General features: G+C 39.2%; 1 protein-coding gene across 3 annotated transcripts in view; it reads right to left on the reverse strand.

Annotated features, from left to right (window-relative positions):
- Positions 1-14,201, reverse strand: part of PHF21B (PHD finger protein 21B) — a gene marked incomplete at its 3' end in the record, with an annotated part of 173,863 nt that extends 159,662 nt beyond the window's left edge. For 2 of the 3 annotated variants that reach the window (XM_082756824.1, XM_082756823.1), the window contains exons 1-3: positions 13,917-14,201; positions 13,220-13,252; positions 12,871-12,936 (exon numbers count right to left, since the gene is read on the reverse strand). In XM_082756824.1, the coding sequence (XP_082612950.1) occupies positions 12,871-12,936; positions 13,220-13,252; positions 13,917-13,970 (153 nt within the window). In that variant the 5' untranslated portion in view covers positions 13,971-14,201. The remainder of the gene's footprint in view (positions 1-12,870; positions 12,937-13,219; positions 13,253-13,916) is intronic. The other variant, XM_082756825.1, reaches the window with a different exon arrangement.
- Between the last annotated feature and the right edge of the window lie 488 nt (positions 14,202-14,689).

A 14,689-nucleotide genomic window follows, 5' to 3' on the forward strand; every position in this document is an offset into this window, starting at 1 on the left:
AGCATACAGCTAAACAAAAACATCATATGATGGGTGAGCAATTGGCTGATTGGCAGGGCTCTAAGGGTTGTGGTAAATGGGGCCATATCTGTCTGGCAGACGCTCACTAGTGGGGTCCCCCCAAGGCTCCATGTTACGGCCAGTCCTCTTCAATGTTTTCATAAACGATTTGGATGTAGGACTAGAAGGTGTTTTGAGCAAATTAGCTGACAACACCAAAGTTGGAGGAGTTGTGGACTCTGTTGAGGGTGGAAAGGGCTTGCAGAGAGATCTGGACAGATTGGAGAGCTGGGCAATCACCAACTGCATGACGTTTAACAAGAGCAAGTGCCACGTCCTGCACCTGGGATGGGGCAACCTTGGCTATACGTACAGACTGGGTGACGAGACACTGGAGAGCAGCCCCACAGAGAGGGATCTGGGGGTTCTGGTTGACAGCAAGCTGAATATGAGCCAGCAGTGTGCCCTGGCAGCCAGGAGGGCCAACAGAATCCTGGGGTGCATCAAGCACGGCATCGTTAGTTGGTCGAGGGAAGGGATTGTCCCGCTCTACTCTGCACTGGTGCGGCCTCACCTCGAGTAGTGCATGCAGTTCTGGGCACCACGGTACAAAAAGGACGTGAAACTGTTGGAGAGTGTCCAGATGAGGGTGACGAAGATGGTGAAAGGCCTAGAGGGGAAGATGTATGAGGAGAGGCTGAGGTCACTAGGCCTGTTCAGCCTGGAGAAGAGGAGTCTGAGGGGAGACCTCATCATGGTCTACAGCTTCCTCACGAGGGGAAGTGGAGGGGCAGGTGCCAATTTATTCTCTTTACTGACCAGTGATGGGACCCGTGGGAGTGGTGTCAAACTGTGATAGGGGAAGTTCAGGATAGACATTGGGTCTGGAACAGGCTCCCCAGGGAAGCAGTCATGGCACCAAGCCTGTCACAGTTTAAGAAGTGTTTGGACTGTCCACTTAGTCATATAGTCTGAATTTTTAGGTAGACCTGTGTGGTACCAGGAGTTGGACTCGATGATCCTTATGGGTCCCTTCCAACTTGGGATATTCTATGATTCTATTCTATGATTCTATGAAAAGAATCTCATTAAGCCAATCACTGAATATACACAGGACAAAGAGAGAACCAGATCCAAAGAGCTTACAGTTAAGTACCTTTAGAAGAAAGACTTTAGTTAAGTAAATGCAATGGGAAGAAAGGAGAAAATAAACAACTACAGCTATTTTTTTTTTCAACCAAGAGGCCTGAAATCCCAAGCTTAAACCCAAATCTAGTCTCATTAATAAAAATGATATTCCTAAATGTAACAGAAATGTGAGTTCACTCTGAAGACCTCATAAGCTCTCTGACATAAAACTCCTGAATGCTCAGAAAATCAGAATTGCAGCTGAGAATAGTGACTGACATTCAAACTTTATTCTTAAATCAGGTCTTCGGACTTTCTTCCACCTACCTAAGGCATGCATTAAATCTAAGTGTTGGCCTAGATTTCAACCTGAGTTCCATCAGTTTTATGAATTTACACTCAAGTCTCAACATCACCACACAGGAGTTGCTGATGACTTCCTTCTTTAATCATCACTGCTAGTCCTCTGTGTGTGTATGTTGGCGCATACATGTGGGGGAGAGAAAGGATGAATCTCCAGTGTCGAAAAATCAGCTGAATGCTGCACTCCCACACTGAGTTTGGCATACTAAAATCACAGGCTTTTCACAACCCTCAGTTATATTATTCATGCAGAATGCACTCAGCTTTCTATTGTTCCTGCTTTCATTGTTTATAAATGAGTTGTTGCTTCATCTGGGGATGGAAGTTCCTTTAAGTTTCTTTTAGTGAAAGTACTTCTGTAACAAGGTGCAATGCTATTACTCAGAGAGTTAAAGAAGTCTCTGGAAATGTTAGTGTTTCTGGAAAACAGCATTTTCTTTCTTTATTGATACAAAAATGAACAACTCAAGCTGGATGTTTTGCTTTGGCCAATCAAGACACAAGTTCCTAATTGTTTCCTAAATGTTTCAGAACACAATTAAATGCTTCATTTTGTTCCTTGTTAATGCACTATTTGCAGAAGAACTTTCTAAATGTGTTAAGTCCCTTGGTTTTCCACCTCACTTAAACATTCCCAGCATTAACACACACACACACACCCTGGAACACGGACTTCAAATGTTGTGTGTGCTGTAAGTACTATTTCTCCTGACAGGACATGAAATATGCCAGAAACTGCTACTCCCTTCTGTTATGGCCAATACAGCTGCAGAAAAGCATATAACACATTTGTCTAGCAATATTGCGAATTTCATGATTTAGCTTGTTCAACAATTCATGCTGTCATCATTAATCGTGGTGATTGTGCAAGATTCTGATGCATTCCCCAGCTTAGAGGTTTTTTTTCAATCCAATCTAAGTTAATAAAGAGTGGGATGAATTGTGAAAGAAAAAAGCAAGTTAATCACATGGCAACATAAATGCTTTTGGTTTCAGAGGACATCCTACCGGTTTACGTCTAATATTACAGTTTTTTAAAGGTAGTTAGGAATGTCTTTTATTTCTCCTTTTACAGTACACTTTGTTTTTAAGTTTAGAGGGCTTCTTTTATGCATCTTGATAAGGCTGAACTATTGCAATTCCGAAGATACAGGCAAACTATCACCTGACATACTGAAAACAAAAAACTAGAGCCAAATCCATCTATATTCCGTAGTGAAAATAAACTTCTGTTTTGAAATAAGGATTTAAGAAATTTAATGGTTTGTCAGTTAATGCAAATACATTTAACTACTATTAAGCATAGAAACAATTCCATCTCTTTCAAAAATCTTCACCTGTCTACTTGCAAATACCAAAGGACTTCATGAAATGGATGTCTCCTGACTTTTTAATATCAACCCCCAACATGCTACTTGTTAAAAGAAGTTTAATGAAACCTTCCCCAAGAGCAGTATCTTTAAGGCAACAAGCTTACCCCTGTTCTGTGGGTTCACCTAATGCTCTGGACTGCCCTTCTCCTCACCTTTTCTCACCTGCTTTTCTTTCTCTGACCAGTTTCTGATTTTTATCACAGCAAAGCGAACTGTGGGTAACTCCAGCGAACTCCAGGGAAATATATTTCTGGATTTACATCTGCCTAGCCTGCACAAAATGCAAATTGAGCTGAATGCTATTTAGTTTGCTCATAAGAAGTATTTTTCCCTTTAATTTATGAGGAAAAAAGAAGTCTAGGTTCTATTGCTCATATATATCTTCAGTAGTATCTCATTCTTCAGCAGACCCTACTGAAAAGAGCTACTCACAGTATTTTTCAGTCAAAACATGCAAGTAGAACTCAGTCTGCAATTAGTAAGGTAAGGGAAAAAAAAGTATTTCTTTCAACAAAGAAACTCTCAACTCTTTCAGGTCATTTGAAAGAGAGACAGAAGTGCACTATTTTAATTGGCTTTAAAACAAGTTATTTTTTTGATATATTTGCATTTTAAGTGCAATGTTTTGACTAAGAAGGAAGAAAAAAAAAAGCTTGCAAATGTTCTTGTCACTACTATATTCCAATTAGCTTTCAAAGAGGAAAAGGTGATAGATTAAAACAGCTCCATGTAACAGTGAAGAGTAAATAACCTATAAATCTGGAAACTAGTTTGTGTGTACGAGGACTAGCACTGGACAGAACACTTACTAGCAAAAAAAAAGCACATTGAAATGAGCTTGGTTTGTTTTTAATTTAAATCCATGCCTATTCAAAACAGTCATATCTGAATTTCTAAGACCAAGCAAAATCACTATGCATTTACCACGCTTTTTCATCAACTAACAAAACAGAACAGATACAAATGAACCAACCAGGGATTTTGAGTGAGCTACCAGTGCTAGAAAAACCAGTCTGCACATTCCAGTTGAGTCACCGCAGAGGAGTAGGGAAAAAAAAAAAAAAAAAAAGGAAAAAAAGGGGGGGGAAATAAATTACTGTGTGCAACTGTGCAACTACATCTGCAAACTGATTCTCTCGCACTGGTATGTAATAAAATGTGTTGCTAAGATACAAGCTGCTACAGAAGTTCATTAAAGGACACTTTAAACAAAGCTGACAGACTCTTTTCCCTTTAAAGGCTGCATATTTGGTTCTATCCCTTGTGTTTACAATTAGATCTTCTATATGAGAGATTGTGCTCCATTCAAGCCCACTCAGCAAAGAATGTTAATAAAATAATGTAAATAAGACACTGGCTAAGTTTGTATATATTTATGGGCTACAGAGCTGCTGATAAAAATACATCTGGATTCCACTTGTATTTTTAAACAAGAAATAAAGCTTTACAAAATACCTATTCTCCAAGCTGGAGAGCAGAAATGTTAGCTTCTGTATCCAGCACTCTAACCTAACTTTTAGAATAGACAGCAAAGAAAACTGGCTTCTTGCCTGAAGTTTGGAGTTTCTGAGATGTTTCTTGTGTAAGCTTTTACGTGCAAGACTTTGTTATCTACAATGAAATACAGGCCAAGATTGTTTATGTATTTCACCTGGCAATCTATCTTTTTTCATCTGTATTTCAGTTCCTAGATATGTGTTAATGATTTGCAGAATCTCCTTCATCTTAATATATTAATGACACAGCCAGATCTATTTTGCCACAGTTTGTATCCAAGAAATATATTCTATCAAAGAGGTCTTTATCTGACCTTATATAAGATAGTTTTAGTGTCTGTAGTAACATTTTCGTGATAGGTGTATTTTGGCTTTTGTTTTGGGAGAAGAATGGGCAAGGCATACTTTGCATTCATTCACTGTGGTGAAATTATATCTTTAGAAATAATTCCAGCATTTATCTGTTCAGTACTTAATAACATATGAGATGCATAAATCAGAGATGAGAGTTAGTATCAGTGATTATATAGGAAATGTTACTTGTCACTTTGTAACCTGCATCTCATATAAAATTATGTATCACAGTCCTCAATATGTATATATTTTTAATTATATTTTCAGGCTCATTTACATGCGCATATTGGCTTTCTGCCTGAATGATATCAAAGAGAAAGACCTTATGCTCACACCCAACCAATACACACAAACACAAACACATTTAGACACAGAGACTCTCTAGTCTGTGCATTTCTGAGAATGGAATCTTCTCTCATCTTTTTCATTCTTAGAAAAGCTTCAGTTCACCAATAAATCTTTAGACAGTCTTAGCTGATTCAGAGCACTTTAGAAAAATGTAAAATTACAGAAGCTGTGGGTTAATCTCTGCTGTGTGTCAAAAGTATCAACGATTCTCACTTGAGTCACGTTAATCAAAATATAATATACATTTTTACTTTCTGTAACCTCATACGATTTGTCATCAATAGCTGAGTTTGCTCAGAAAGGCTATGCCATTCCTTCTCTCTGGTTAAGAAGTAAGCTATATCACAAAGTACCTACACGATCAAGTTAAATCAACATGGTAAGGTATAGATTTAACTTCTGTTTCAAGACCTATTATACCCTTCTCTTGATGAAATGTAAGCAACCAGACAAATTTCCAGACGAACATACTGTTGCCGCAGCCTCAACACCCAAGCTCTTAAGGCTGAATTCCAATTCTGAAAATAAGACTGCCTTGCAACACCTCAAATTAACACCACCCATCATATCTACAGATTTCCCAGATACTTATTGTTTTGATTCTCCCAAAGCCACATGTAGGGCTATTTCTCTGGTTTACTTTCCTTCAGTCAGATGGGTTGTTCTGTAGTTTAAACTCAGGCATACACTTAACTCCTCCATGGCTTAAAAAAAGAAAACGTCCTCATATTTTTTCAATTGTCACTGTATATTAACCAGAAGGGTCTGCCTGTACTTATGCAAAAAAGCCCTGTAATACATATTAGATTTCAATAGATGCTTACTATTGACAGTTGCAGGTTGTAGCTAAAACTAAGCCACATCAGCAATTTCATGACACTCTGGAAATTGCTACTACATAACAATAAGTAGCTGATTCAAAGAGAGAGAGAGAAGGGGAGAGGGAGAGAGCATATTTAAGGAAGTACATTTTGGCTCAAGAAAAATATTTCCAGATAACAAAGTAGCACCACCTTAAGTGAATAATTTAAAAAAATAATAATAAATAAATAAATAAAATACACATACATTTATATAGATGCACATAAGGGAAGTGTGGTTGATTTAACCACAAGGACTGGATAGACCAAATATAATTCTGCTAGGTTGAAATAACTGACTACTTTACTTTAATGGCAGAAAGATAAATTTGCATTTCAATTAGTCCAATTCTTTTTTGTTTGTTTGTTTGTTTTTCTTTGTTCTTATTTTAAACTTGCAGCCCATTTTTGGTACTTCCCTTACCTCCAACTACTATGCATGTACAAACTGCCCTCTTTGACATCGTGATCACACATATACCATTTACCATGGCCTTGTCTTATTGATTTGCAAACTTCTACCCTTTAATTCTATTGATGAGAAATTGTGTTAATGCTTCAGATTTTGTTTTGGGGGGCTGAGGGGAGAGGGAGGTATCATTTTATAATCAAGTAAAAAAAAATACTGCATATTTTATCTTTGATCACAAAGAGAAAGGCATAGAGGCAAAACTTAAAAGTAACTCTGTATTAACCTGCCTTTATACGCCTTCATGCTTTCAACTTGAAAATCAAATCTGGAATGAGATGAAAAGGGATTTTCTCTACTTGAACATACCAGAAGTGTTTAGAGTGATGCAGTATCCTACTGGAAATGTGATTTAAAATCACAATTCAAAAACCCTTCTCTAACACCGTGATATGGAAAGGAGACATTTAGAGACATATTCTACTTTTCTTCTACAAGCAGAATGAGTCTGTGGGCTAGATCCTGGAATGAATTGATCTGATACAAGCATCTAACTTGATAATGCAATTCCAAATCAGCTGCACATATGGCACGAACCAATTGAAAATTTGTCCCATTAAACCAGAGCTCTAGACAAAGACTCCTGTGAAAGCATAGCTTTTAACTGTCCAAGTGTCTACTAGGAAATTAAAGCAAATTCTAACTCCTAGAAAGAGTTCCTACACAGAACTAAAGTTTCTTTGAAAGGGTCTGCCTACTAAAGTATTGTATACATCTGAACAAATACCTGTTTGCTGCAAGTATAAATTAGGTATTTTACACTGTGTAACAGGTAGAATGTTCTGTTAGTGTAAAACCAGAAGTGAAATAAAAAGGTATTGTTGCCATAATCCCTTTTTTTTTTTTTTTTTTTTTTCTTCTGAATAGACAAAACCATTGTAATGAAAAAAATGCTAAATCACAGGGATAATCATCATAGCCAGCTCCTCTAATGAGGCATCATGGGATTACTGGAGTTATTATAAAAGTCATCTTATTGAAGAAATTCAAAGTTAATTGAAATCAATTGTACTGTTCTGACAGCAGGTGTTTTAAGTGGCAAAAATATCAAAGTGAACTCTTTAAAATGGTTAAAATGAAAGTAATGCTCACTTTTCAACTCTTAGCCTTGCCAAGTGATATACTGTACAACTACAGAACATCATACAGTCAAAGAAAATTGCTAGAACAAAATAGCATTTCACATGCCAGTCAAGCAGCTACCAAACAAAAGGTGGTTCTAACCCCTCCAGTACACATTTTCATTACAGATGTGTAATTTCCATGAATCTTAGATGGACTAGGCAGAAAGCCACAAGGATACATACATGTATTTCCATTGTGGTTCACCTCTATGAAAATGGTCTTTATTACCCTTTTTCTCAACATAGTATTACTGAAAAAACAACAAACAAAAAACAAAAAACAAAAAAAAAAAAACAAACAAAAACAAACAAACAAACAAACAAAAAAAACAGAAAGCTGGGCTTGCCACTATGCAAACTGTATTCCCAAGTTTCTCCTCCAAAGAGCTGAAGGTAAATTCTTTCCTAGTTTTGTCACTTCTTCAACAGATGGCAAAGCAACTAATAAATTGTTGCTTTCAGCAAAAAAAAAAGATGAGGAACAGAAGCTTTCTGAATTACAGTCCCGAACTAATCATTACTTTGATCCAGTAAGTTCATTTGACTCTTCAGTCATACAGGTTTCCCAGCAAAGTCAGTGGGACCTCAACATGCAGAGGAACTGTAAGGTCAAGCCCAGATTTAATACCTGTTGTCTTTATGTTTAAAGACTTGTGATTGAAAAGTTTAATATTTCACCTTGGGGCTCATTGCCCTGTCTCCCTCAACTTCGGTGAGTACTTGGTAAGGCCCTTTGAACCAAATTCTGCTGGGATGAACATAAGTAGATACAATTCATGCCACAGTAAATGGGAGTGCTGTGTGTGCCATGTGACGGAGTTTCACATTAGGTTCAACTTGATTTGGAAATGCCTTTCAGGTTTTATCTCAGTTTTCACTGATGCTGTTTGATTTCAACAATTCTGAAAGTACCAAACAGTATGAAATACTGAGCTTTGGCAAATGTCAATAATTTTCCCTTTAATGTGTGTAAACAATGTTGCCATTTCCAGGCACAGCACATCCCGAATTTCAACAAACCAAAAAAACACCTCCTCCTTTTCCCCAAAACAAAGACACGACATGAGTAAAATCAGACATCTTGAGCTAGATCCTTTCCAACAAGTCATACAAGAACTGTATTTGAGTTTTAAGAAGCCTAACACTTTCCACAAACAGGCTTTACTGGTGATCACCATAGGCAAAATACAGTCAGTGATTTAATTTCAGACATACTACCCAAAAATACAAGCCAGCAATAGCAAAGGTTGGGGGAGTCTGCCTGAAACTAATGTTGATTTTCTGCATAGATAGTAAATTATGGTAAAGAAATGAGGTAGTGCACAAGTGAATGGCATATACATAATGTCTTTCAGGAAGACATATTTTTATTACTGCGCTCCAGGACAGGCTGTCTGAATTCAGAGTTCATCAGAGTCAAAAATATAGTAGCCCACACATGCTCATTGTTAATTTTTAAGACCTGGCTCGCCATCTAATATTTATGTCAGTAACAATTAATTTCTGACTGGAGGTGAAAGGTTTCTTTATTTGTTTATCTTCATCTATTAATTAATAAGAGACAACTTTCTAAAATGAAAAGACCCTTAAAGACTCTTTAAGGACATAAAGCAAGAAACACATGTAGCAGACACCTCTGGTGTGCTTTTAAGACCAACACTGGCTCTTTCTTATGATAGTTCTTTTATTTACATATAAATGCTTGTTGCTTGACAATTTAGATAAAAATGTTACTGCTGCTCTGCATGTGCTGTAGATTGAAGGTGTAAAACCACTGGACCAACTAATGGAGTCTTCACACATCATATCTTGTTAAAGAAGAGGTAACCCACTCTCAAATGCTATTACAATTCATCAAAACTATAGTATATGAAGGATGGACTCTGAACAAAAGTCTAACTTCTGTCTTTCTGAGTAAGATGCCGAGTTAAGTATTAACTTAGGCTGCACCACTTTGGTAATGAAAATAATGGCTCCATACTGCTTATTTGAAAAGACTGAGAAAATAGGAAAACTATATAAACTATATTCCATACTATATAAATTATATTCCATACTATATAGTTTATTCCATAAACTATATTCCATACTATATAAACTATATTCCATACTATTTCCAACAAGAAAAGGAAGTACCAATGACTAGCCAGGGATCTTTAATTAGGCTGCAACTTAAAAGACAACTGTGCACGTAAGTCTCCCTTATACATTTACCTCATATGCCAAAAGTTGATTTTCTCATTCGATTCTTTCTGGTTTTATTTGTAATTTTAAATGAAAAGAAATATTGCCACAAATTCTAACAGCTACAATGGAAAACTGAGGAGTGGCGGTACTGAAAGGTAACACTCCCCCCTGCTATTTTTCTACCAGATGTGTTATTCATTTTACTACCTGCTTCATCATCCACACATGCATTTTAATTGAAATGTAATTTCAGCATCTTTTGTATTCAGTGCATGCACAATCAAAGATATGTTTTAGTGCATTATGAATCAGTTGTGCCTAAAGAAATTGGGCATGAATGTGGGTGGGGGGAAAAACATATGTAAAAACAACTTCCCTACTTACACAGCCTTCTTAAGGTTACTTCTGTGTTTTGGTGTATCCACAAAAGTGAGAGCCTGAAACCAGTAAACAGCTGCAGTATTAGTCAAACTATTGTCTCAGCAGCTTTCACTGCACCTCAACAGACCCTCAAGAGCTTTTAAGCCAGTACCTCACTTTTAAGCCAGTACCCAAGGAGCAACTGCTAATTACCACCTGGTCTGTAAAGTTGCATGATGGTTTTGTGATTTGGTCAAAGGCTAAGACCTCCAAACTCATTTCACTTGTGACCCAAGAAAGATTCTAGTTTAGACCTCCAGAGGTGGCAGTCTAGAGCAAGAGGACAGTACATCACCAGCTAGACTTGTATTAAAAACCTCCAGATTCTTTTACTTAAGAGCTAGACTCTTTATTTATAAGCCCTTGTTGCACAAGATGTTGAAATCAGTAAAATATATTTTTTTTTTGCCTAACCATAGTAGGTTTCCTGCTAGGCCAAATCTGGTGTGTTTACAGGATGTTGGTATTTTATGTTTAATTACTCCATAGTTTATTGATTTATTTATAAGATTATGAGAAGGGCAAGTCATAAATATATGACAATTGTTTACTAGTTAGTTTGGATTATGCATAAATAGATTGTGTAAGCTTAGCACAAACCTCTTTCACCGAGCTGAATCAGAACATTCAAACTGTATTTTCAAATGTGTCTCTTTGCCTTATCTAAATTCCAGCATGACACATAATAAATAGCTTCTCATTTACTATCATCATAAAAATTTAAACAGCCTTGAAATAGTTGCTACAATACAGGGGAAAATGATCAAATATATGTTCTAAATACCCACTTAGAACAGTAAAACTATTTCCATCTTGAAGAAAGAAAACATAAAGATGCATTGTTGGAGTAAAAGCTGTTACCTTGTTTAGAAAAAAAATCTTATACTCAGTATAGTAGTACTAGAGTCAATAACTTGCTGTTTTACACCACAAAAACAAAAAAACAAAAAAACAAAAAAAAAAACTGACAGCCCTTAGCTATCATGTAGTGTCAGATTTGCTTTTAAGAAGAAAGTATCTGATTTGATTCTATACAGTGATTAAACATCTTTGTGCTCTGCTGAGTAGGGTATTCTATCCCCTCCCCCCTCCAAAAATGGCATCAAAGCAATCAAAATGGTAATGTTCAGCATGAATGGGGCCCCATCCCCCACCTTCAAACTCTGCAGACTTTTCTCCATGTTAGAAGAAACCAACACCCCTTCCTCACAAAATGGAAGCTTCCACTACCAAATTGAGAGTGCTGACAAATTCTGATTACAATAAACCGGGAGGAAAAGGGTGGCACATAATCACCGTCACCTATGGACACAGACTATATATATGCATGGATCACTTTTCAACTTTAAGCACAACTCCAGGAGAAAAAGAGGAAAAAAAAAGAAAAGAAAAAGAAAAGAGAGAGAGAGAGAGAGAGAGAAAGGAAACAGGAAAGAAATAAAAGAAATGAAAAAGGAAAGAAGGAAAGAAGGAAAATGGGAAAGCCAGAGGGGGTCCCACGAGTGCTCCCCGCCCTGCCCCGGCCCCGCGTGCGCTGTCCGTGACCGTGGTGCTGAAGCGGCCACCGCGTTCCGCAGGAACTGCGCTGCCGGGGGGTGGGGAGTGGAGGGGAAGGGGAGTGTGAGAGATGGGGAGGTTGTGAAAGATAGGGGGGGTTGTGAGAGATGGAGGGAGTCGTGAGAGTAGAGAGTGGTTGAGAGCAAAGAGGGGATGGAGAGGGAAAGTTCAGTCCTGGGGAGGGGGGTTTCATGCAAACAGATCTGTCTCCGGCTTTGTCAGCCACCCTTCGCGCAGTGGAAGTCCTGCAAGTGGGGACAGGGGCCTTTGGCTAGGTTTTTTGGGGTGGGGGGCGGATAGTTCGGCAGAGAGCGAGATTCCCCCCCCCCCCGCTGCTGTCCGCGGTGCTGAAACGCCCCACGCCGCTCCCCGCCCGCGAGTGGGGGGCGCCCCCCTGCAAAGCCAGGGGACGGGAAAGTTTGGGGAGGGTCTGAGAGGTGGGAGAGAGAGAGGGAGAGGGAGGGGGGAGAGGTTTCTGGGTTGTTTTGTTCCCCTCCTCCGATTATTTAATTCCTCTCCCCTCCCGCCCCCCCCTTCCAGTGGCTGAAACTGAAACAGGTTAAGCTCTTTTTATTTATTTATTTATTTATTTATTTAATTTTTTTTGGGGGGGGGGAGAGAGTGAAAGTGCCTAAGTGAACTCGAATCAAAAGCTAACACGTCAGATCAGACCAAGGGAAGAGAAAGGCAACTGGGGAGGAAAAAAAAAATAAAGAAGTAGAAAAGAATTAAAATAAAGTGATCAATAAAAAATAGTTCTGTAATCAAACACAGAAATGGCTCCAAACTGTGCTCCAGCCTCCCCGTTCCCAACTCTTGCTTTGCACATTACACAGAAGTAGCCCAAGATAGGAGAATTATCCATATTCCTAAAACATGTCGACCAACTCAAAATGGACGCCTCTTTTTTTTTTTTTTTTTTTTTTTTTTTTTTTTTTTTTTACGTTTTAACTACTGCTTATCTTTCTACAACAAGTAGTGCTAAAATCATTCTTTCCCCCAGCAAGACATCCAAGAATCCAACCTCATTATGAAAACATGCATTTTCTTACTTTACGCTTAGGAAAACGGATGTTATATTCTCTGCTGTCGGTATTTTTCAGCTAACACAGACACTTTTCGGATGTTTAGAAAGTGCATTGTAAAAACAAGAAGAAAAACCAAACACGACTTAGTCGATATGTTCCTTACTTGTTTCTCATTAAGAGCTGCTATTCTTGATTGCCTTTCATGGATTTGTTTCTTAAGATCCCCGTTCTGCAAAAACGGCAATAAGATGCATATTAAAGGCAAAGTGTAAACTAACCCCTGTAATGAATAAACTTCCGATCTAGAAATTGTTCAAAGGCAAAACCGTTCCACCAAAGCCGTACGAAAGCATGCACACACAAAACACCCTCTTTAGAAAGAAAGCTCAGTGCAGACTACAAAATGAGATCTCTTACTGATAAAGTTTCTCATCCTGCTGTCCCAGCACAACTGCGCTTATTACAGCAGGGATAAAATACTGAAGAAGAGAAAAAAAAGGATCTGCATTTACCTGTGGATCTTGCTTCATCTGTGCAACTAGTTTCTATTAAAAAAATAATAATAATAATTAAAAAATAATAATAAAAAATAAAATAAAAAAAATCACCCCCCAAAAAGGAGGAATTAGAAACTGTTTCAAGTTTAATGGATTTTTTTAAATGTATGTATGTGTGCGGACGGGGGAGGGAGGGGGGTAAGGAACAAAGAGGCAAGTAAACACTGCGAGTCAGTTTCAAGCAAAGCTCATAAATATTCAAGTCTCGTCCTAATCTCTCCAACACACACGCACACACACGCACGCTCAAACACACGCTCTCGCACACTCACTCCCGCAACCCCGACCAACAACTCCGGCTCTCCCCAGCACAGCCAGAGACACACACACACATAACAAGAGAAAGAAAGCAAGGAAAGCCAAGACAAAACTCGAGCCAACAATCCGAAAAACTACTTTGGCGGAGTGCTCGCCGTTGCCACGGGGGGCCGAGTGGGGGTGGCCCCCCAGCCTCGCCACCGCCCCGCGACCCCGCCGCCCCCCCGGCCCCTCGCAGGACCCCGCGGCAAGCGGCAGCCGCTGCTGGGGAGCGTGAGCTGCCTCCTCCTCCTCCTCTCCCTCTGGAGAAGCGCCGGGGAGAACGAAAACGATTTTTTTTAACTTTATTTTATTTCATTTCATTTCATTTCATTTTTATTTATTTTTTTTTTACCTGGTGACATTGGATTTCCACTTTTAACGCCTCTTGCAAGCTGTGTAGCTCCATTCCTGCAACTTGCCGGGCACTTTTCCTGCCACTTTCAGATCCGAGGGTTTTTTGTTTGTTTGTTTGTTTAGTTTGTTTGTTTGTTTGGTTTGGATTTGTTGTTGTTGGTTTGAATTGTTTGGATGGCTGTTTTTTTTTGCTCCCTTTCTTTTCGCTTTTTTGTTGTTGTTGTTGGTTTGTTTTTGTAATATTTTTTTTGCCTTTTTTTTTTTTTCCTTTTGGCAACCGGGCAGCCACCCCTCCCTCTAAAAAATAAAAATAAAAAAAATAAATAAAAGAAGCAAAAAAAAAAGACCAGAAAAAAAAAAAAAAAAGGAAAGAAAAGGATCGGCGATAGTGATGATAAATTAAAAAAAAAAAAAAAGCGCCCCCGAGAGCGGCGGGGACCAACTCCTCGGCGTGCCCAGCAAGTTGGCCGCCTCTTTGCTGGGGACACAGACTCATCACTCACTTTCCGCCAAACTGGGACTGGGGGGGCCCCTCCCCCGCCGCCCCCGCCGCCCCCGCCCGCGTCCCCCCCCCCTCAGTCCCCGCCCCGCCCCCTTGCCCCCCCCCTTTTCCTCCACCCCCCTCCTTCCCCCGCCAATGGGACCGGGCGGAGAAGGGGGCCGGGAGGGACTATATTTCCTCGCAGCGCGCGCGCACGGCTGCGCCTTGATTTCACTTTGCCGGGGGGAAAAAAAGTTGTGCGGAAGCTCGCCGGGCGGCGCGGAGGTGCC

This window comes from Aythya marila (assembly GCF_965140915.1).
Source record: "Aythya marila genome assembly, chromosome: 1".
NCBI lineage: Eukaryota > Metazoa > Chordata > Aves > Anseriformes > Anatidae > Aythya > Aythya marila.